This window comes from Danio rerio, chromosome 21 (assembly GCF_052040795.2).
Source record: "Danio rerio strain M-AB ecotype USA chromosome 21, GRCz13ab, whole genome shotgun sequence".
Lineage (NCBI taxonomy): Eukaryota > Metazoa > Chordata > Actinopteri > Cypriniformes > Danionidae > Danio > Danio rerio.
This window is the reverse complement of record NC_141041.1, coordinates 11,217,420-11,242,124: the sequence shown is the minus strand read 5'-3', so window position 1 is coordinate 11,242,124 and position 24,705 is coordinate 11,217,420. Positions and strand designations below refer to the sequence as shown.

Sequence of the window (24,705 nt, the reverse complement as noted above, 5' to 3'; positions counted from 1 at the left end):
TTTATTATTATTATTATTGCTGCAACTTGATTAATAAAAAATTTAAACACATCAGTTTAAACTATATGAAATAAAATACCAAACAGTGAATATTGTATTTTATTTTCAAAATATTACTGTCTCACCATATTTCTAATTATTTAAGAATTATTTATTAAAGCTTTTGTAAACATACAAGCCTCATTTCAAAAACATTTACAAAGTAAAATGTATTTAAACTTTGACCAGTAGCATATTTAAAGCAGTTTGTAAAATAGGTACTGTAAAGTTTTTTTTTTTATTAATATTATTAAGATATATTCATATTATTATTATTATTATTATTATTATTATTATTATTATTATTATAAATATTATTATTATTATTATTATTATTATTATTATTATTATCATTATTAATAATAATAATATTTATTATTATTATTATTATTTATTTAATAAAATGCATATTATTAAAAGAAAAACAAATATTAAATGCATAAATTAAAGTAAAATCCATTATTTAATTAGTAAACAAGTTGAATTTATTTAGCACTTTAATTATTTACAAGAATTTTTATAATATGTATAATAGTAAGGTTAAAATGAAGTGGTTTAATAAATAAATAAATATTTGATATTATTTAAATATAAATAAATAAATAAATAAATAAATAAATAAATAAATAAATAAATAAATAAATTAATAAATAAATAAATAAATAAATAAATAAATAAATAAATAAAGCCCAACTTTTAATTATTTTATCTTTATAAAATATTTCCCGAATGATATTTAACAGAGCAAGGAAATTTCCACAGTATGTCTGATTATATTTTTTCTTCTGGAAAAAAGTCTTATTTGTTTAATTTCAGCTTAAATAAAAGCAGCTTTTAATTAAAAAATATATATATTTTAAGGTCAAAATTATTAGCCCCTTAGCTATATATTTTTTTCGATAGTCTACAGAACAAAACATCATTATACAAAAACTTGCCTAACTACCCTAACCTGCCTAGTTAACCTAATTAACCTAGTTAAGCCTTTAAATGTCACTTTAAACTGTATAGAAGTGTCTTGAAAAATATCTAGTCAAATATTATTTATATATATAGACTGAGAAGCATTACCCACCTGCCTGCTCTCTCTCTAGAGCCACCTTCTGCCTGAGCACACGCACCAGCTGCTGATAGAGCATATGAGCTGCACACTGTAGCTCTCTCTGAACACTGATAGGAGCCGACTGAGTCCCAGCCTGCACACAAACACATTACTTCAATATGAAAACCTGTATCACCCTAAACTATTACATTTATGTGGTTTGTGTTCAAGCAACCATCATCATTTGTATGTCTCACGGTGTAATGATGAATTTTGTTGTTAGGAGCTGCTAAACTGCCGGTGATTGGGGCTCCCAGGCCAAAGCAGCCTGAGAGGAACTGCAGCTGCACCGATTGCAGGAGGCCTGGAAAACGTGGAGGCGCTAGAGAGCTGACACTCTTTTCCTCCATTTCTGACAGGAACGAGGAAATCTGACACAAGGCCTCCAAGCGAACCTGAAAATAAGGTTTAATTCTTATGCACTTTAAATGGTTTTTAATTAATAAATAAATAAAGATTTTCTGTTTTACTAAGTCAAATTTAAGACCCATTTAATTTAAAGGAACAATTTTGTAATAAGCTAATTTCACAAGATCCCTAGAGTTCAGTTTTACCTTTTTTTTTTATTTATTGAAGTGATCTCTGGGTCTGGCAAGAACCATTTTTGCTTAGCTTAGCTTAGCATTGATTATTGAATCTCATCAGACCATTACCATCTTTCTCAACAAAAAAAAGATGTTAAAGCTTGACTCTTATGTAGTTGCATCATCTTGTTATTTTTGATATGTCTAGGACCATATTCCTTCCCTAACAATTAAGTAATGATATTACGTAATATCATAGCACCTGCTGCAGCCATGGCAGAAAAGTCCTGTTATTATTACGCCAGAATGAGAGTATACTGTAGTTCCTAGCCATTTAAGCCTAGAAGATAGCAATGTTTCATTTTCCGCCAGTCTTAGTACAAAGTGTAACTACAGCAGAGTCAAGCATTAAATAGTAAAAAAAAAAAAAAATGCTAATGGTCTAATCAGATTCAGTGACTTATGCTAAGCTAAGCTAAAAGTGCTCCAACCAGACACAGAGATCAGTTAAATGGATTAAAATATGGTACACTTCAACTTGTTGAACTCTAGGTGACTTTTAAAATGAGCCTATTTAAAAAAAAAATGACATTAAAAATGGAGTGCTGCTTTAAAGACTGAATTTTCAGCTATGAGTTTTCCACCTGAGCTCTTTGGTGTTGCTGTGCCATGGCTACGGTAATGGCTTTAGGATCAGCGTGTGTGCCTCCATCCTTGTCCATCAGAGAGGAGGTTCGCAGGAGGCTCCCACAAAGAAAATGGAAGACCTGTGCCAAGATGGGTGTGCCACCTCCGCCTGGGTACAACACGGTGGTAGGACTGATGCACTGGCGCAGTCGTTCCCAAGCATCTTTCATGATGCCCAAAGAGCAAAGAGGAAGACCTAGAGCAGGAAACAAGACTCGTTAACATGAAGCACGAGCTAAATTGTAGTTTATGTGAAGAGTCAGATTATGTGTGGGATCGGATGTCTGAGACAGGACTTTGAAAATCATATGTAAAAAGAGTTACAACACAGATGATCAACAACTCGACTCTGTGTAAGGGCAGATATATACACTGCTAAAATGTTTTTCGTACTTGGAGTTTTTGTCTCGTTTCTAGTTCAAATATCAGTAAGCATTTTCTATAGAAGTAAAAATTTGATTTCAGAAACAATAAGTCAACATGAAGTGAGTTTTACATTAAAAGAAGGTACATAATCTGCCAGTGGAGTAGGCAAAATAAACTTATTTCAAACTTAAAACAATATTATTTTAAGGACCCCACTGGCAGATTACGTATCTTGTTTTAAGAAAAACTCACTTAATTTTGACTTATTATTTCTAAAAAAAAAACAATATTTTTTACTTGTCTTGAAAGCGATTCTAGATCTAAGAAATGTAAAATATTTGGACTAGAAACATGACTAGAACTCTAAGAAGAGCATTTGTTCCAGCATAAGATGTTAATTATGTAAGAAATCATACTGACAAATTAGAAAATCAATTACGTAGAAGTTAGAAACAACCAGGAGATCAGACAGTTGAACTGTGACATCAGATAGATGAAACATCAAAGGTACAACAAATCCATAAGTTTAAGATAAGATATAGAAGGTGTAAAACATCACACATGACAAATCATAAATTTGAGATCAGGGATGGGATCAGATCAGTTATGTTAGAATGACATAATTAATTAGAAAAGTGAGATAAGACGTCAAAATTCTGATGCCTAAAATCTGAACTGCGACAATACTAAAACAAAGATCAAATTAGTTAGGGATCAAATATGTAAGATCAGATTTGTGCGATTAGTTAAATGAAGTAATACATTAAAAAAAATGTAAACAATGTGATCAGACAGTTAATATGAGACATCTAGAATCTGAGCTGTAATCAGAATCAGAATCAGAATCTTTATTGTCATTGTACAAAATACAATGAAATTTACGCTTGCCCTTCCCCTCAGTGCAGTCCTATTTATCTAAAACAACAACAATAATAAAAAGAGATAAAAAGATAAAATGGCAACAATAATTATCATTAAAGGAGTAACAAAACAATACTAAAAGTGCGTATGATGTGCGTAGAAAGTGTCAAGTGCATTTTCTAGCAGCTTTTTTAATTTAAAAGTAAAAAAATATGGGCCAGAAAGTCATACAATTTAATGTCCAAGCGTATAAAGTGGCAAGTGCATTTCCTAGCAACAAGTTAAAAAGTGAGCAAGATTAAAGAGTTTGGCCAGAAACACCCTCAATTTAATGGCCTTTCATTATTCAAATCAGGCTCATTCTGGAAACGTAGCCGTGCGGACGTTTCTGGAGATCGCAAAATACGTCCCGGAAGGTACGTATTTGTGCAGTTTTTGTTTTCACGAATATGTGAGAGACCGCTGTGTGCGCTTTTTCACGTTTTGAATGCCTCTCGCGAGCGCCCTTAGCAGCCGTGCTGTTCTCACGTAAAGCCGCCAGAGGCTGCTGTTGTGCCACCGTCTGTCCGACTGACTGACTGAACGATTGACTGGGCAGCTGGCCAATCGCCCGACCCACCCTCCTCCTACCTGAAACCCAAGCAACGATTTACAAAAGCCGTCCAAAAAAAAAAAAGCCCTCATCTGATTTTGACTGCTGTGGCGAGGGGGCAGGGCAGAGAGCCGTGTGAACGGAATGAGACGCTGCGTAAGTGGATGCACCTGTAGCGCACATCGTTCCTCCTCTTAAAGTTCAGAGCTCCTTCCGTGGGATTCGATGCCGGTGCGTGCCACAGGTGTATCCACTTACGCGGCGGCCTCATTCCATTCCCACGGCTTTTCGGCCCAGCCCCCTCGCCACAACTGCGTTTTCGGATTTCACCGCATTCTCGCCTCGTTATGAACTCGTTCGCTTTATTTTTTGGATTCTGTTTTTTGTCTTACCTGATTTCTAGAAACGCTCTTCCCCGGACTCATACCCGGTCTTCGCGGCTGGCTCCCCTCCGGGCCTCTGCTCTGCCGACGTAACACGACGAACTAACCAGACAAACAGGTTGCGACGGGAAAATCCTCCACACGAAGGTAAGCCGTCAGCCGGTAAGCGCGAAGAGAAGCGGCATTACACCGCCTCGTAGCGTCTCCAGAAACGTCTGCGGGGCTACATTTTCAGAATGAGCTTGGGTTGTCATTATTGCAACACCCCTTGGATATGTACTATTTTTTTTGTCTGTTTATTTTGGCTTTTATGATCCTATATCGTCTCTCCGAAGATAGCATTTGAAACAGATGGTATGCAAGATGAGTCCTTCAGGATGCTGCGTGCTTTACTGTAGCAGCGGGCCTTAAACAACTCCTCTAAAGATGAAAGAGTGCAGCCGATGATTTTGTGTGCTGTGTTGAGCCCGACCACTGCAATATCATCTGCAAACTCCAGGATAGAATTACTTAAATGGAAGGGAGTGCAGTCATATGTATAAAGAGTGTACAGTAAGGGACTCAGCACACATCCCTGTTGGGAGCCTGTGCCAAGGCCTAGAGCTGGAGAGACATGGTGCCCTACCTTGCCCCTCTGTGAACGGTTACTAAGGAAATCTTAAATCCAGAGGCAAATGGAGAGAGGGAAGCCGAGATGGTTTAGTTTAGAAACCAGTCTTTTTGGAATTATTGTATTAAATGCAGAGCTAAAATCAATAAAGATAACTGGCATAACTGTCTTTATGTTCTAGATGGGTCAGGGTAGTGTGAAGGGCTATAGCTATGGCATCCTCTGTTGATCTATTTTCCCTGTATGCAAACTGGTGGGCATGAAATGTGGGAGGAAGTCTTTGGAGGGTGTGACTTCATACCAGCTTCTCAAAACACTTCATCAACCCTGTTGAGGCTACTGGCCGGTAGTTACTTAAGCCTGATTTATACTTCTGCGTCAAACACCGGCGTATGCTACGCCGCTGACGCATAGCCCTTCGCCGTGGCCATCGCCGTCACTGACGTGCACCTCTCAAAAAATGTAACTACACGTCGCAACGACGCGTAGCATAAGCTCTGTGATTGGTCGGCTTGGTAGCGCTGACGAGTCTGGGCGGGACCGAGAGGCGCGCTAATGGCGCGACGCCGCGCGAGCGATTGTTTACAAGTGTGGAGTCCCGTGAAGGAGCTCCGGATGGAAAGTTTTGTTTTGTGTTTACCTCATAGTTAAAGTTGTTGCACGTCCGCCGGTTCCTGCCTCAAAATGAGCGAGTTTGAGCCACTTGTACATCCCGGAAGTGTTCAGGAAATGCAAAAAAGTAGCGAAGAAACTTGACACAGAGGAACATTTACACCTCACTGCCAACTAGCGTTTCGGAAGTGTTAATGCAGACCGGCAGATAGAGCGCGCAGAAGTATAAATGCACAGCTACGCGCGTTGCCTGCGCCGTGGGTTACGCCGGTCACCTGACGCAGAAGTATAAATCAGGCTTTAGACTACTGATGGTGGTCTTTTTTGAGACCGGGATGATTATTGAGGCCTTAACGCCCCATTCAATCTGGGCGTCAGCGTCAACGCTTCCCATTCAGATGCGTTGTTTGCTGCAGAAGTTGGGACTAGCTCAACTTTTCAAGTTAAAAAAACGGAAGCGTTAGCCAGTCAGATCCCTGTATGCAAATACACCAGCTAGACAGTGGCCTATTGCTAACTGAATTTCATTGGCTGACGCTGCTATGACGATCGCGTTAGCCCCAACTTCAAACACGCCTTCAGTCAAGTGTTGACGCTGAAGCCCCGTGTGAATGGGGCGTAAGACAAAGTGGGATCATGGCCTGACTAAGGGATAGATTAAATATTTTTGTAAAAACCCCTGTAACACAATTAGGTCCAGCTGCTTTTCTGGGGTTTACTGTTCTCAACACTCTCCTCACTTCCTCCTCCTTTTTATATCCATATATATATATATAGATCCCACACAAAATGCATCACTCACCCATTTTATTCTTGAAAGACCCTGAGGAGCTTTTAGATTGATCTGGTATCTACAAAAGAAAGACAAAACAGACTATCAGATAAGAAAAATTCAACAACATCACCCAAACAGATCGATTCATCAATAATAACAACACAAATACCTCTCTCTCACTAAATCTTCTCTCAGAGGAGGACTGCAACTCCATCTTTGCACCTAAGGCCTCATAGTAGGCTGGAGATCTGTGGAGTGAGAAAGACTTATCACTTAGGGTGCAAACTCGATTAACTGAGTTTTATTATATTTTGGACTAATTTAGTTTTTGGCCAATTTACCATAAGTTTATACAAAAGATCAAAAGAAGCTCAAAAGATCAAAATGCTTGTACGGTGGCTCTGAACTATCAAAACACTCTCAAAGCAATTTCTCGGAATGTGAAAAGTGGGGGGAAAAAAAATAAATCCAACTCGGTTTAATTTTTTAATGACAGACAAAAGTTTCAGAGGAAGTGTTTGGGACCATTGTTATTTTCTATTTTTACCAAAGATCTTCCTTTGGTTTTAAAGCATGCAAGGGCAGTTATGTATGCAGATGATACAACATTGCATTTACCAACAGCATCGATTGAAAAATCAGCTGATTTAGATGAGGAATTACAATTAGTGGTAAAGGGGGAACAGAATAATAAGATAGATTTAAAGTTGACAAAAAACAAAAGTATTGTGTTTGGATCAAACTTTTAATTTAAATGTAAACCACAGTTAAATTAGTCTGTAATGAGTGTGCCTATTGAACAGGTAGAGGAAATTAGACTTCTTGGAGTTCTTCTTGATAGTAGGTTAAAGTGGTCTAAACAGATCAATAAAATGATAATAGTTATGGGAAGAGGTTTAGTAATTATTAAGAGATGTGTTGAATTTTTACCATAGTACTGTATTTCTCAAATTGTTCAGGCAATTGTTCTTTCTTATCTAAATTATTGTCCAGTGGTCGAGTGCATCAAGTAAAGACTTAGATAAATTACAGTTAGTTCAGAATAGAGCTGCACGACTAATTTTACACTGCAATAGAAGAGTTATTATTGTGAAAATGCATAGAACTTTAGGTTGGTTATTGGTGAAGGATAGGGTAATTGTTTCTCTGCTGTGTTTCATAAGAAATATTTCTGAGACAAGAGTTCCAAGTGTATTGTACAGTCAACTTTTATATAGTAATGTTAGTCATCATTTTAACACCAGGCATGCATTAAGAGGAATTTTTTTGCTTCCCATTTCAAAAACCACTGTAATGTATAGAGGTATGAAAACGTGGAATGAATTGCCATCAGACATTACATGCTTTGTAACAAGTAAAATGAGGTTTAAAAAATTGTTTAAGAAATATTTAATGGAAAAATATTAAGTGGATTGTTGATCTGGATGTTATGTATGAATTTTGTATTTATATTTTTTATTGGTCTTGTTGTTATGAATTAAAGGTGCAGTGGGTGATTGTCTTCAAAAGTATTTTTTGTTTTGCTGGTTGAAAGTCTCTTCACAGTCAAATAGTAATGATAAAAGTAAATAAATTGCATTTTTACATTTTGTGTAAGGCATAAAATTAAAAAAATGTTCATCCAATTAAATAGAGTCGGACCGACATCTCTCATAATTCCAATAAGTAGCCCGCGCGTGCCCAAATAGACACTCTTACACCCTCCCACTTTTCTTCCTCCGACACTCCCCCCTAAACAGAGCTGGACACGCCCACTTTTCTGACTTTTTCCAAAGTAGAGGTGTGAAAACACCCTGCTGAAACGAGGGGGTTTCATGGCCCTTTAAGAAGGCATGGCTTTAGACGGCAGGGGAAGGACTGTGATTCAGAGATTTATGCTAAGCTGTTAGCATTGTGGAAGATCACCTACAGCACCTTTAATGTAATTTTGTGTTATGCTTGATGGATCCCAGGAAGAATAGCCACTACCTTGGTAGTGGGTAATGGGGATCCTGATAAATAAAATAAAATAAAATAAAATAAAAAGTGTGCCAATAAAGTTCACACAACATGAGGTAAAATGTATTTTTTAAACGTACAAAAACTACAAATGGAAATTTCTGATTCAGTGTGCAATAACCTGAAGTGTGGGCATTATACGTGAAAACATTCAAAGGAATGAAAAGATGGCTGCTGAATGTGAGGAGAAATTAAATATAAATTGTCTTTGCTTTCAGTGAAAAGGGGTTCTTTCAGATTTGGTCCGATTGCATGGTTGGTACCTAAGTGTGATTGAATCACCTGCCCTCGCTGGATTGTGTTTACACGCAGGATTTGAGTTCTGAACCATTTTACGGTTGGTGCATCACCAGCACTTTTCAGGTGGACTCAGATCCAGTTCACACTCAAGTTCAGAAAATGTACACATTACCCAAACAAATCAAACTGACATCAAATGAGCAAGGGTGGGCACCAAAAGTGCTAGCATGAAAGCCCCCTAAGATTCATGTCATGCAAATACTTCATAAGTGTACATAAACAAAACCTGGCCAAGCTGCTCTCGGTGGGCGTCTGTGAAGACATGCTCTCCTCCTGCCAGGCGGCTCGGACTCCCAGCAGCAAAAAGAGGCAGCGTGACACTAGCAAGTGACAGGCGGCGGGGAAGGGCAAGCCCTGATCGGAGGTGCTGTGGTGGTCCCAGGGCCGCTGTGAAGGCTCTCGGTCTGGTGTTCCAGGGCTCTCGGTGCTGCTGGGTAATGTGCTGGTGCCAGACGACTCGTACACAGTCTCGTTCTGCTGGAGCTGCATGGCTTCACGAGTGGCCAGAAAACACTGCAGCACTTCTGCGGAGAAGGAAGACATCATGAAACAGTTCACAATGGCACAACGCAACACTAGAGGTGGAGATTTAGAGCAAATAATTCCACATATTAATTTATAACTGTCATGCAAAAAAATGAGGACTCCAAGTTTGACACATGCACACATTCATTATTAAAATTTGTAGAGTATTATTTGCTGTGGAACATTATTAAGTGCCTCTATTATGCTGTTTAACGATTAATTGTGACAAATCGCATACAAAATAAAAGTTTGTATTTACATAATGTAGGTACATTATATTGTATATTATTATACTGTGTGTATATGTATAAAAGTAGTCTAGACATGTCAAGAACATGAAACAAACTCTTCCAAGCTTCAACTACAACTGCTGTTTAAGGGAAAAATTAGATTGTTCACACGCTGTAATTATGTAATAAATAATGTACACGCTGTAGTAATTGTTTTAAGGTCAAAGGCAGTTGTATAAGCATTTCATTGGGTATGGTAGTGTGTATGACTGTATGTGACAAATAAATTGTTGAAGTTTCTGAAAATCCAGGAATAAACAATTATGCTTTTCATTTCCATTGAACTGCCTTTTACAGTTTAGCGTAGTTTATGCACAGCAACCAGAGAACACCACTCGTTACACCCTTTTCCAAAACACACATTTGTTTCCGAATATATATACATCTTGAATCTTGTTGATTGTCAGTGCAAATATTTGCTGCAAAGAATTAACATATCCAATTTTATATTTCATGCAGTTTTTAATTAAACTAGCTAGTTTTTCAGATAAACAACGATGTTCACTTAGCAGGTTTCTTACAAAATTGCTAACATAATATGGAATTTTTATGCTTTAAAAGAGTCAAAAACTTACATACAACACCTTTAAAGGATTAACTAGGTTAATTTGGCAAGTTTTTGGGCAAGTTATTGTATAAATATGGTTTGTTTTGTAGACAAGCTAAATAGTGTATTGCTAAAGAGGGTTAATAATATTGACCTTTAAATGGTTTCTGTGAAAATTTTCATTATTTGTGGAATGTTTGTAATATATATATATATATATATATATATATATATATATATATATATATATATATATATATATATATATATATATATAAAATAATAAACAGTAATTTAATGCCCTGCTACATTTGTTATTCGTAATTTTATATAAAGATGGCCACAATTTATAACATTATAAAGATAATTTTGTTCATATAAACACTATAAATGAGAACCTTTCCCTCAATCCCCAGATCTGAATCATAGGTCTGAATGCAAACTCTTGCCTTGTCTATCTTAACCATTAGCCCTGCTGGTAATCTAAAGGATTTAGGCAAACACAACAGCACGGCGATGTGTCTAAATGTGAACAAACTCCTGATAAAAGACAACATCCGCCATTCTCCAATTCTCGTACTGCTCTTCCGACAGGAATGCTCGCACCACACATACAGCTTTGTTGTATCGGCCCTGACAGCATCAAGGGGAAAAAACATGCAAAAAAAAAACATGGATCATCGAAACAAACACATTCGAACCTTCATGAACAGCTAAATACTGTGTGCCGTGGATCCGTGTCTCACAGCTATACACAGTATATACACAGTTAAGGTCAGAATTATTAGCCTCCCTTTGAATTTTTTCTTTTTTTTTTATATTTCACAAATGATGTTTAACAGAGCAAGGAAATTTTCACAGTATGTCTGATAATATTTTTTCTTCTGGAGAAAGTCTTATTTGTTTAATTTCGGCAAGAATAAAAGCAGTTAAAAAAATTTTAAATACCATTTTAAGGTCAAAATTATTAGCCCCTTTAAGCATTTTTCTCCCATCATTATACAATAACTTGCTTAATTACCCTAACCTGCCAAGTTAACCTAATTAACCTAGTTAAGCCTTTAAATGTCACTTTAAGCTGTATAGAAGTGTCTTGAAAAATATCTAGTCAAATATTATTTACTGTCATCATGACAAAGATAAAATAAATCAGTGTGTTTAGAAACGTTTTGAAAAATCTGCTCTCCGTTAAACAGAAATTGGGGAAAAAATAAACAAGCGGCCTAATAATTCAGGGGGGATAATAATTCTGACTTCAACTGTATATATATATATATATATATATATATATATATATATATATATATATATATATATATATATATATATATATATATATAAATATATATATATATATATATATACAGATAAAGTCAGAATTATTAGCAGCTTTAAATTTTTTCAAAGCCATTTTTTGGACAAAATCATTCGCCTTTTTAAGCTAACTTTTTTTTCGATAGTGTACAGAACACACCATCGTTATACAATAACTTGCCTAATTACCCTAACCTGCCTAGTTAACCTAATTAACCTAGTTAAGCCTTTAAATGTCACTTTAAGCTGTATAGAATCGTCTTGAAAAATATTAAGTACAATATTATTTAGTGTCATTATGGCAATGAAATTAGAAATAGGTTTTTAAAACTATTATGCTTAGAAATGTGCTGAAACTATTTTTATGCGCTAATTAATTATGCGCTAATAATATAGGGGGGCTAATAATTCTGACTTTAACTGTATGTATATATATATATATATATATATATGTATATATACTGTATATATATATATATATATATATATATATATATATATATATATATATATATATATATATATATGCTTAAAGAGCTTAGAAAGCATTAAAGATATTGAGATACTAAAAACATTAACATAATATTCTGTAAAGCTGCTCTGAAATGTGTCTTTTAAAAGTGCTGTAGAAATCAGAGTTGTCTGTGCATCAGCAGAACACACAGTCGCTCTGTGGGCAAAAACACAGAAAGCAGAGTGTTTACCCGGCAGGTACATACTGCTGATGCTGGGCGTCTCCTCCTCTAAGGGATCGTCCTGGTTGTGTTCGGCTGCTTGAGGCGTCTGACTGCTGAATTCAGCATCTCTTCCCGTCTGCTCTCCTGAACTTCCTGCCTCCTGCCTCTCCTCGCTGGGACTCTGAGAGCCTAATGAAGCCTGGACCAGACACAACACAATCAAGAAGGCTGCTTATGTTAGCTAATGTTATTAACATGAGATAAAATATAAATGTTGTTTAAGATAGGGAAAGTTTTTTAGGGAAGTTGTCATGTTGATTTTATAGAAAATTAAGAGACCACGGTAAAAATCTCAGCTTCTTTGGATTTATGATTTACAGTATGTGTTTGAGTAAAACTTAATTTTGTCTTTCAAATTGAAATTGAAAATGTTATTTAGAGCACTTTTATCTTATCTAGAGCAATTTAATTTCATTTATTTGTATTTTATTTCATTCATTCATTCATTCATTCATTCATTCATTTTCTTGTCGGCTTAGTCCCTTTATTAATCCGGGGTCGCCACACGGGAATGAACTGCCAACTTATCCAGCAAGATTTTACGCAGCGGATGCCCTTCCAGCTGCAACCCATCTCTGGGAAACATCCACACACACATTCACACACACACACACTCATACACTAGGGACAATTTAGCCAACCCAATTCACCTGCACCGCATGTCTTTGGACTGTGGGGGAAAACGGAGCACCCGGAGCAAACCCACGCGAACGCAGGGAGAACATGCAAACTCCACAGAGAAACGCCAACTGAGCCGAGGCTCGAACCAGCGATCTTCTTGCTGTGAGGCGACAGCACTACCTACTGCACCACTGCTTCGCCTTGAATTTTATTTAATTTAGAGCAAAATAATAAAAAAAAGTCATTTATTTACAGACAACACAATTCCAATGTTTTAACTTGTTACCCTGTTTTTCAATCAAAACCAATGAAAATGTTTGTTATTTAAACAAATTCTTAATTTCTGGCGATAGAGAAATGGCTCTAAATTACAATATTTGCATTTAAATATTTGGAAGAAACATTATTAGATAATTATATAATTAAACAAAAGTAAAATGTTTTATTCATGATAGAGTTTGAAGGATATTGTGATGCATTTTTTAAAAAAGATTTTTTGATAAACGAATATAACTAAGCCTTTATTTGAATAGTTTAATATTTTATGTAATTGTCTTAACTATCACTTCCAAATAACTTAAAATTACATTAAGAATAAATCTTACTGATTACAAGATTTTGGACGATAGTGAATACAGTCGAAGTCAGAATTATTAGTCCTCTTGATTTGTTAGGCCGCCTGAATATTTTTCCCCAATTTCTATTTAACGGGGAGAGAAGATTTTTTCAACACATTTTCAAACATAATTTTAATAGCAAGTGATTTATTTTATCTTTGCCGTGATGACAAAACATAATATTTTACTAGATCATTTTTAAGATATTAGTATTCAGCTTAAAGTAACATTTAAAGGCTTAACTAGGTTAATTAGACAAGTCATGAGCTGCGTCTCAAATGGCACACTATACACTCATGCACTATGTACTTATGCACTTACACACTCAACAGCATAGTATATGTATGTAGTGTCGTCCCAAATGGCGCACTAATGGTTTTTTACTAAGCGGAAATTCAAACAGTTTTCTTGATGACGTTTGACGGTTGCCAAATCAGTGAAATAAATGACCAAACTATCAAATGATACCTGCCATGAGTATAACCATCACCATCGGGAGGCGCTATAATCACTCTCGAAGGAAAATTTTGCTTTCACCATCCAAAATAAATACAGTTATCCAACTTGTGCGGCCTATAGCTCTGCCCCTTTCGCTACGTGAGCAAAACTGCGGTTGTTGAGTGTGTGAAGTGTCCATCATTACACACTTCATTTTACTGGTTAGTTCACTATTTATACTACAAAATGGCATAGAATAGTTCATAAGAATGCGATTTGGGACACAGCTATTGTATAATGGTGGTTTGTTCCATAGACTATCGAAAAACAGAACATTGCTTTTGGGGGCTAATAATATTGACCTTAAATGGTTTTTAAAAAAAATAAAACTGCTTTTATTCTAGCCAAAATAAGGCAAATAAGACTTTCTGCAGAAGAAACAATATTATAGGAAATACTGTGAAAAAAAATGCTTGCTCTGTTAAACATAATTTGGGAAATATTTAAAAAAAGAAAGCTAAATTCACAAGAGGGCTAATACTTTTGACTTTAACTGTATTTAACAAGACAAATATACACTGGTCAACAATAATTCTGACATTCTTGTTAATTTTATTAGTAATATCAGAAAGCACTGTATATATAATTCAACTGTGACTGTTTTGATGATGTTGTTTTTTTACCTGTTTGGTGGAAGATGGTGCTTGTGCACTGGTTGTGTTTCCTATGCTCTCTTTATAGGCCATCAGCGTGTTGCGGATTTTATACACCACCTGATATATTTCAATCAGCACCTCGCAGGGCTCATATCTGCAGCCAAACACACACACAAAAACATTTAGAACAGACTTTTAAACTATCAATTCGGCCCTCAAAGTTCATCCACAAACATGACTGTCAATTCACTAAACTAACACTCTAACAAATGAGTCATTCTGGCCGAGGCATTTATCATGTGAGATTTCACACCCTACAGCGAAAACCAACAGAATATGACTCTTTAATAGGGGTGTCAAAATTAATTGTTTCAATTAATCACAGACAATTCGGTATCGGTTAAATAATAATCATAACCGGTTGTAATGTACTGACGTCATTTCCCTCATATGCGCTCTGTCGCGAGGGAGTTGAGCGCGGGTATTTACAACACTTCTGGTGCCAACTGTGCACAATTTCACTGCGTGTGTGTGATTTCTGTACAGTCTTTTACTGACAATTACAGCAGAAGCCCCTATTTCTCTACAACTGAGGGAATGAAAGTACTCCATTTCTCTCTCTCTCTCACTGTTGCCTAATTCACCTGCTGGCTTGACTTTTCCTCTCGGCTGCTGGCGTGATTTTTCCTCCCCTCTTTTTCACTCTCGGCTGTATGCATTCTTGGTGCTGTCTATGTTTGTGTATGTGTGTGTGAATGAGAGACAGTGTGGTGCTGTATGTCTGTGTTTATACAGAGAGCTTGTTATAGCCACCCCCCATAATACAACAGTGTGTATGGAAAGCATCGACAATGCACCGTAAAGCACCGAGATATCGAATTGAACCGAATCGATGGCATGATAATAGTAACCGAACCGAACCGTGAGACCAGTATAGGTACACACCTCGACTCTTTAATATCCACATATAGGGCCATTTGTTAAAAATGGAGCATTTATTCATTGAATCTGGGTCAAGTAATTAGAGAGTTCAATACACTATGGCAGAAGTGAGACGTAGGGAGATCATGGTGTAAAAAGAGATGTAGGTGAAGAGGGAGAAAGTGTGGATTTACTTACTTGTCTTGCCAGTAGGCCTCATGAAGGCCGGAGTGTTTGAGTAAAGCAGCCAAACTACAGCGACAGGCCGTTTCTAACAGAGAGTCGCCCACTGATACACTACTGTCCCAGTCTGAGGAAAAAACACACACACGGTGAAGGTCGGTATTTAGATTTTACATGACAACAGAGATCATTATGTGACTATGTGGAAAACCTGATACTGATTGGTTGACTGTAAAGTACAGTTTTTACACTGAGATGTTAAGATTGACTGGCGGATGCAAATATATAGAAAGGTACATAAACAGAAACAGAATATATGAATGGATGACAGATGCGTCAATAAATGGTTTGACAGATATTTGGCCATATAACCCATTATGAACCAAAGTTATTAAGTTATAAAAATGCAATAGACTGATGGATGAAAGGGCGGATGAATAGGTGAAAGGGCGGATAGATGGATGGATAAAAAGTGGATAGATGGATGGATGAAAGGGTGGATGGATGGATGGATGGATGGATGGATGGATGGATGGATGGATGGATGGATGGATGGATGGATGAATGAATGGATAAAAGGGAGGATGGATGGAAAAAATGAATGAAAGAGCGGATGAATGGATGGATGGATAAAAGGGCAGATGGATGGATGGATGGATGGATGGATAAAAAGTGGATGATGGATGGATGATAGAAAGGGTGGATGAATGGATGGATGGATGGAAGGGCACATGGATAGATAAAAAGTGGATGAATGGATGGATAGATGGATGGATGGATGGATGGATGGATGGATGGATGGATGGAAATGGTGGATGGATGGATGAATGAAAGGGCAGATGGATGGATAAAAAGTGAATGGATGGATGGATGGATGAATGAATGGATAGAAAGGGCAGATGGATGGATGGAAGGCTGGATGGATGGCTGGATGGAAGGGTGGATGAATGGATGACAGGGCGAATGGATGGATGGATTGGATGGATGGATGAAAGGGTGGATGGATGGATGGATGGATGGATGGATGGATGGATGGATGGATGGATGGATGGATGGAAGGGTGGATGGATGGATGAAAGGGCGAATGGATGGATGAATGGATGGATGGATACTGATTGGTTGACTGTAGTATTCTGGAGTCAAACATTTTACCGATCACTGAAGTGTTTTACAATGCTGGCAAAACATACACCGTTTTTTCCCTAAACACCTTACACTGTCTTTAGGCTCTTTATTTATTTGTTAGTTAATTAATTCACTCATCTTTCATTAATGTATTGATTCCCTCATTTGTTAATTCATTTATTCCTTTGTTGAGTTTGTTAGTCAGTGTCATTCACTTCCAGTCATGTAAATGTACAAAAATGACATTCCTCAAATTTGTTTGTATCTGTCATCTTGTTTTCATTTTTTTTTCATTTTAAAAGTGGTATGTGAATATGTTAATTATTGAGCATTATGGTTTAAAAACAAACAAAAAATAGTTTAAACATTAAATCATCAACATTGTATATAAGTAAAATATGTGAAAAAAATATGTGATTTTTTTTTATATAACCACAAAATAAACACAATAGTGCAGCGACGCAACTGACGCAGGTAGGTCACGTGAAAATGACAAATGGTGGATGTAGTACGTCCAAGTTCCATTCATACAACTCACATTCATACTACATAGAAGATACTTTTCTAATGGTCATGTAATAAATTCAAATTCAAATGTACTACCTACTCGAGAAGTATGCGATTTCAGACGCACCTGAGGTGACCAATGAGACATGCATGTAGTGCTGGTGGTCCCTCAGGAACGTGGTTGAAAACAACCGTTTTAACAGATCCTCTCACCTCTAGTGGCTGCGTACTCCTTCATCTTCCTCCAGAGGGCGCTGGCAGGTTCTCTTGGGGAGCCGAGAGCTAGTTCCACCAGGGTTGTGTTTTCTTCTGACAAGCGCAGCTCGGCCAGTCTGACGTCCCCACAACCCATGAAAACAGCCTCAGTCAGCCAACCCATTGCCCAATCTACAAGTCAAGCCAACATAAACATTGATTGATCTATATTCATTCACATTACAATGTAAACAAAACGCTGCTGCCCCCTGGTGGCATGTCATTACCCAGCTGTTCAAAGTCAATCTCCAGCCCATTTCTCAGAAGTGGGTTACACAGCCAGAACTCTGCAGTCTTCTCCTGGATGGAAGGAGGCGGGCCTTGTAGCATCCCTCCCAGACACCGCCCAATGGCAAGAGCCACAGATCTTTCTAGATCTAAAAGCCACGCCCAATCATCTGATTCTTCCACCACGACTGGCTCAGAGATTTCAGATGGTTCTGCAATGGAAAAAAGAAATGTGGAATCATAGAAGTTGTGTCTATTTCAATACATTTATTCAGTGCATCATTAAAGGGATAGAATATTTTTCCAACATTTACTCCTATACTTGTTCCAAAACTATTTAAGTTTCTGTCTTTTGTTGAACACAAATAATGGTATCCGGAAGAATGCCAGATAAAGAAGCTATTGATTTCCATTTTCTGCTCCTACTATGGATGTCATCCTACTTCGGATGTTCCTACTATGGATTGTTCAACAGAAGATAAAGATTTTCATTTTAGGTGAACTATCCCTTTAAGGTAATGTTTCCAAAGAATGACAGAGTTCAATGCTTACCCTGTAAGTTTCCTTCCAGCTCCATGTCCTCCAGGTGTGCAGTGTTGGGCAGGTAACAGTTGAGCTCATTGAGATGTTCCAGCAGAGTGAGCAGATGAGGAAGGAGAGGTTTGACCACAGCCAATGGCAGCAGAAGGAGAGAGTACATCACCTGACAAAGCAGACTGCCAGCAACTGAACCAAACAGCACCGCTAGAGAGAAACACACAAACAAGTCAATACACTGGTCTTTTTAAATGAAAGGATTGCTTTATAACGGGATGCAAAGAAGGATTGGTAACATATAACACAAGGACTGGTGGACACATAAACAGATGGATAAATCCACCAATGGATGGATGGAAAGATGGGTGGATGGATGGATGGATGAAAGGGCAGATGGATGGATAAAAAGTGGATGATGGATGGATGGATAGAAAGGGTGGATGGATGGATGGATGGATGGATGGATGGATGGATGGATGGATGGATGGATGGATGGATGGATGGATGGATGGATGGATGGATGGATGGATGGATGGATTGATTAAAGGGCACATTGATAGATAAAAAGTGGATGATAGGTCAGATGGATGGATAAAAAGTGAATTAATGGATGGATAAATGGATGGATGGATGAAAGGGCGGATGAATGGATGAAAGGGGGATAGATGGATGGAAGGGTGGATGGATGGATGGATGGATGGATAGAAGGGTGGATGAATGGATGAAAGGGCAAATGGATGGATGGATGGATGGATGGATGGATGGATTGGATGGATGGATGGATGGATGAAAGGGTGGATGGATGGATAGATGGATTGGATGGATGGATGAAAGGGTGGATGGATGGATGGGTGGATGGATTGGATGGATGGATGAAAGGGTGGGTGGATGGATGGATGGATCGATGGATGGATGTATGGAAGGGTGGATGGATGTATGGAAGGGTGGATGGATGGATGGATGGATGGAGGGAGGGAGGTAGGGAAGGATGGAAAGTTCAAAGAATGGAAGGATGGATGGATGAAAGGATGGATGGATGGAAAGATGGATGGATGGATGGATGGATGGATCAAAGAATGGAAGGATGGATGGATGGAAAGATGGATAATAGATGGATGGACAGAAAGAGGGATGAAAGGATGGAAAGATCAAAGAATGGAAGGATGGATGGAAGAATGAATGAGTGGATGAATGATGGATGAGTGGATGAATGGAATGATCGAAGAATGAAAGGATGGATGATGGATGGATGGATGGATGGATGGATAGACAGATGGATGGACAGAAAGAGGAATCAAAGGATGGAAAGATCAAAGATGGGAAGGATGGAAGGATGAATGAATGAGTGGATGAATGATGGATGGATGGAAAGATCGAAGAATGGAAGGATGGATGAATGAATGGATGGATGGAAAGATGGAAGTATGAATGGAAGAATAAATGAATGGATAGATGGATGGAAAGATGTAAGGATGGATGGATGGATGGATGGATGGATGGATGGATGGATGGATTGATGGATGGATGGATGGATGGATGGATGGATGGAAGGATGGATGGATGGATGGATGGATGGATGGATGGATGGATGGATGGATGGATGGATGGATGGAAGGAAATGTCAAAGAATGGAAGAATTGATGGATGAATGGATGGATGGATGGAAAGATGGATGATGTATGGATGGATGGAGAGATGAAAGGATAGAAAGATTGAAGAATGGAAGGAAAGATGGATGATGGATGGATGGATGGATGGATGGATGGATGGATGGATGGATGGATGGATGGAAAGATGGATGAATGGAAGGAAATGTCAAAGAATGGAAGAATTGATGGATGAATGGATGGATGGAAAGATGGATGATGCATAGATGGATGGAGAGATGAAAGGGTGGAAATATCAAAGAATGGAAGGATGTATGGATGAATGAAGGAGTGGATGGATAGATGGATGGATGGATGGATGGATGGATGGATGGATGGATGGATGGATTGATGGATGGAAGGATGTAAATATTGTAGAATAAAAGGATGGATGGATGGAAATATGGAAAGATTGAAGAATGGATGGAAAGATGGATGGATGTATGGATGGACAGAGGGATGAAAGGATGAAAATATCAAAGAATGGAAGGATGTATGGATGAATGAAGGCGTGGATGGATAGATGAATGAATGAATGGATGGATGGATGGATGGATGGATGGAAATATGGAAAGATCTAAGAATGGATGGAAAGATGGATGGATGTATGGATGGACAGAGGAATGGAAGGATGAAAATATCAAAGAATGGATGGATGGATGGATGAATGAATGGATAGATAAAAATTAATATTGAGGGATGAATGAACTAATGCTTCAAAAATATTCAACTATCAATATAACAATGATTCAACTATTTATGTATCCATTCTTCCATCCATCCATCCATCCATCCATCCAGACAGATGGCATTTAATGTGTGTGTGTGTTCTCACTGTGTAATTTGTTGATAACGTGTTTGTCCAGTGTGCTCTCCTCCAGCAGAATGGTGGATCTCCTAAAGGTCTCAGCAGCGTACGGCAGCAGCAGACACAGGTGTTTATGAAGCAGCAGCACACTGCTGTCATCCTACACAACACACACACATTTGTTTAAACACTTATTATACAGACTGCCTCCATCTCTCAGCTCTGAACCAAGAATTAGCTATTTACACTAAACATGTACACAAAACAGTTTTCTGTGTTTAAACTTCAGTCTGTAACCCCAGGATTGACAGCCTGTGGGAGGCATCATATGGAGTGGGTTTTAACAAGACGAGTGTTTTTGTACCTCAGCGCCTGTGTGGATGTAGCAATGGGCCAGCAGGTGTCTGTGAAGGGCTGACAGCAGGTGGTGGAAGTGGGATGGAGCCTCCGTCTGTTTCTGGGATTGACTGAACCGCTGTTTATCACTGTTCTTCTCCAGTTCCCCAAATGCACGCTCCTGAGTATGCAGCAAGGGAACAAGTTAAGCAAAACAAAAACATGCTTTGAGTTTTAAACTTTGCTCAAAATATATTGTACATATGAAATCAAAACCAACCATATTGATTTTGTTAGCTCACATTGCTAGTTTTGTGGGTAGCAATTCATCTGTCATTAAGAAAAAAAAATTTGCCCTTCTAATCATTAATTGAAATTAGAAAAAGGACCTTTTGTTTTTAGTTAAATTCTCAGATTATCTGTCTATTAGAGACCTCCTCCTCACCATTACAGTTGGTTGTTGACAGTTGGATGGGCATGGCCAAATATGTTAGCCACGCCCATTCAACTGTCAACACATCATCTGAAATGCACGTCCTCTCTCTCGCATCTGAAATGCCCCACCCCCTTCAAAACGCTTCTCATTTGCTCTTCATTTTCAGTTGAGATTACATCAAACATTAAATATTGAGACCTTTAAAATCTATTAAACTATATGACAGATGTTGAACCAGTAGACTGACTGTATAGAAGCCGATGCTGAGCAGTAAGGTCTTCAGTAGGACTTCAGCCAGGTGAAGGTGGTCTGGAGATTCTGAGTTTGAGCTGACGCTTCCAGTGGGACGGTCAGGGGTTGGTGGCAGCGCCAGACCTGCACTCAACTCCCCAGGAGAGCTGTATCCTAACAGAGATGCCACGTGACTCTGTTCCTGCAGGCTGTTTAGCACCATATCCAGCTGCAGACGCTGAAATAGAATTATTACTGAAAGATTAGGGAAAAAAAAAAAACTGGGATATACTTTTAAAAGCAAATCAATTGTTTTTTTATTGCAGATATGTACACATTAAGTGAGTCCAGTTTGAAAATGTACGGAGTAAAATATTTCTGCTTGGTATGGGCACCGGGGAGTGAGCAATAAAGCTGGGTTCACAGTTTGAAACATTTATATTAATAGTTTGCCCCAGAGAGATTTGTCCTTTTAGCTTTGATCTTTTGAATTTATGGGACAAATGTTCCCATTTTTCCATATTTCAATGTCATGCATAAATTAAAATAGCAACTTGGATGAAAACATAGCTACATATGCCCTGCCAAGTATAATTTTCTGAAGTGCATAATAAATCAGTCACAAAAAAAATAAATAAATAAATAAATTATAACTAATGAGGCCTAGGGCTGCATTTATTTTACTAAAAATAGAAAAAAGCAAAAACTAATAATAAAATAAAATAAAATAGAATAAACATAATAAAAATAATATAATATAATATAATATAATATAATATAATATAACATAATATAATATAATATAATATAATATAATATAATATAATATAATATAACATAATATAATAAAACATAATATAAAATAATATAAAATAATATAATATAATATAATATAATAAAACATAATATAATATAATATAATATAATATAATATAATATAATATAATATAATATAATATAATATAATATAATATAAAAACATAATATAATATTATATTAAAACATAATATAATATAATATAATATTAAAACATAATATAATATAATATAATATAATATAATATAATATAATATAATATAAAAACATAATATAATATAATATTAAAACATAATATAATATAATATAATATAATATAATAAAACATAGTATAAAATAATATAAAATAATATAATATAATATAATATAATATAATATAATATAATATAATATTAAAACATAATATAATATAATATAATATAATATAATATAATATAATATAATATAATATAATATAATATAATATAATAAAACATAATATAATATAATATAATATAATATAATATAATATAATATAATATAATATAATATAATATAATATAATATAATATAATATAATATAATATGATATATTAGTGGTGGGCCATTATCGGCGTGAACGTGATAATCTATTCTCAAAGTTGGGTTAGGATCTGGGTCTATTCTACGCAAGCTATGACTTTCACCTTGATATTTTAGCGTGAATGTATACCTGACCGGTGAACCATCTGACATATAAATGCCCATCTTAATCAAATAAGCAGGATGCCCTTCTGGATCTTTCACTTACTTCAAAGACACTACTGACTATGTTTACATGGACATCTGTAGTCTTGTTATTTGCCTTAATAGACAAAAATATAAATAAGGTGTTTGCGTGAAGTGCTTTCATGTAATAGTTTCCTGTAATTTTGGGTGACTTTAACTGCAGTTCGGCAGTTTTACTTAAAACAACAGTTGGTTCTAAGATGGTCGACTTCAAAATGGCCACCATGGTCACCACCCATCTTGGAAAGTTTGCCCCCTCACATTTACTAATGTGCCACAAACAATATGTTAATATCACCAACCATTCCCATTTTATTAAGGTGTATCCATATAAATGGCCCACCCTGTACATGTGCAAATTATTGAGCACTATAGAAAAAATATTCATATTTAAAGTGGTTCAGACTGTGTGATTTTGGCCATGATTTAGTTTTTGCTAGTTTAAAATGTTCACTAACAGATGATTATTGGTCGTTGCAATCACATTTTTTCTTCAAAGTAATTCTGTCTGTATCAGAAGATTTGAGACAATCTCCTGTAGTGATTTCAGGATATTAATTTTGGTGATTTTTTTTTGTCTCAAAGTGCTGGTAGACTTAAATTTGACTTACAAATGAGTCACCAAAGAACAACAGTTTGAGGTAAAAAAAAAAAAAAAAAAAAAAAAAAAGACCAATCTTACATTTTTACTTTAGTAGAACATTAGAGACTTGTAGCAGTTGTTGTATGCTTGATTACCTGTCCTTTAGAGAGGCTCTCCCAGCTCTCCGGGCCCTGAGGTAAGAGCGAGTGCAGCAACTCCGTTCTCTCCCTGAGAGGAGGCAGCAACAGAGATGCTCCCATAGACAGCGTGCTCATTACTGCCTAAATGAACACACACGAAAGCAAACATTAATTAACTACCATGGTGTAGGAATGACTCATTTACTGGCGTTCTGTCAGATGACTCAGTCCAAACGGTTAGTTTGAGGGTTGTGAAAAGTCGTGTCTCTTGCAAACTCCCTCAAAGAAAAAAACAAAGTCAACAGACACCACCATCTTAGTGTTTTCAGCATGTGGGCGAAACTCCAGCTGCATATGTAAGCAATTTGAATGGTTTAAGTTGTTTACTGTTGTTGTGCGAGTTAGTAATTATACACTGCACTCCTGGAGTGTATGTTTTAAATACTGTATGGTAGGGTGTGCAATATTTATGGTCTATGATAATACCGTAATTGTTGTTTTAACTATGTGTGAGCTAAAGAAAATCTTAAGAGTCCAAAAGCATTGACTGTGTGTTAAAAGCTATTAGAATGCAGCGTACTGTAAATGAGCCTTTAAGTCAAGTTTTAAAAT

At 36.8% G+C, this 24,705-nt stretch overlaps 1 protein-coding gene across 21 annotated transcripts in view; it reads right to left on the bottom strand.

Annotated features, from left to right (window-relative positions):
- The window catches only part of LOC567670 (putative E3 ubiquitin-protein ligase HERC1), a 160,883-nt gene that overhangs the window by 93,550 nt on the left and 42,628 nt on the right, over nucleotides 1-24,705 (bottom strand). For 13 of the 21 annotated variants that reach the window (XM_087300791.1, XM_087300793.1, XM_087300777.1 and 10 more), the window contains exons 13-28: nucleotides 24,109-24,234; nucleotides 21,824-22,045; nucleotides 21,169-21,321; nucleotides 20,832-20,964; nucleotides 18,366-18,557; nucleotides 17,813-18,025; nucleotides 17,544-17,717; nucleotides 15,714-15,825; nucleotides 14,622-14,748; nucleotides 12,230-12,401; nucleotides 9,076-9,373; nucleotides 6,721-6,799; nucleotides 6,579-6,627; nucleotides 2,310-2,548; nucleotides 1,339-1,536; nucleotides 1,115-1,235 (exon numbers count right to left, since the gene is read on the bottom strand). In XM_087300791.1, the coding sequence (XP_087156917.1) occupies nucleotides 1,115-1,235; nucleotides 1,339-1,536; nucleotides 2,310-2,548; nucleotides 6,579-6,627; nucleotides 6,721-6,799; nucleotides 9,076-9,373; nucleotides 12,230-12,401; nucleotides 14,622-14,748; nucleotides 15,714-15,825; nucleotides 17,544-17,717; nucleotides 17,813-18,025; nucleotides 18,366-18,557; nucleotides 20,832-20,964; nucleotides 21,169-21,321; nucleotides 21,824-22,045; nucleotides 24,109-24,234 (2,608 nt within the window). The remainder of the gene's footprint in view (nucleotides 1-1,114; nucleotides 1,236-1,338; nucleotides 1,537-2,309; nucleotides 2,549-6,578; nucleotides 6,628-6,720; nucleotides 6,800-9,075; nucleotides 9,374-12,229; nucleotides 12,402-14,621; nucleotides 14,749-15,713; nucleotides 15,826-17,543; nucleotides 17,718-17,812; nucleotides 18,026-18,365; nucleotides 18,558-20,831; nucleotides 20,965-21,168; nucleotides 21,322-21,823; nucleotides 22,046-24,108; nucleotides 24,235-24,705) is intronic. The other 8 variants (XM_087300794.1, XM_087300795.1, XM_087300781.1 and 5 more) reach the window with 2 other exon arrangements.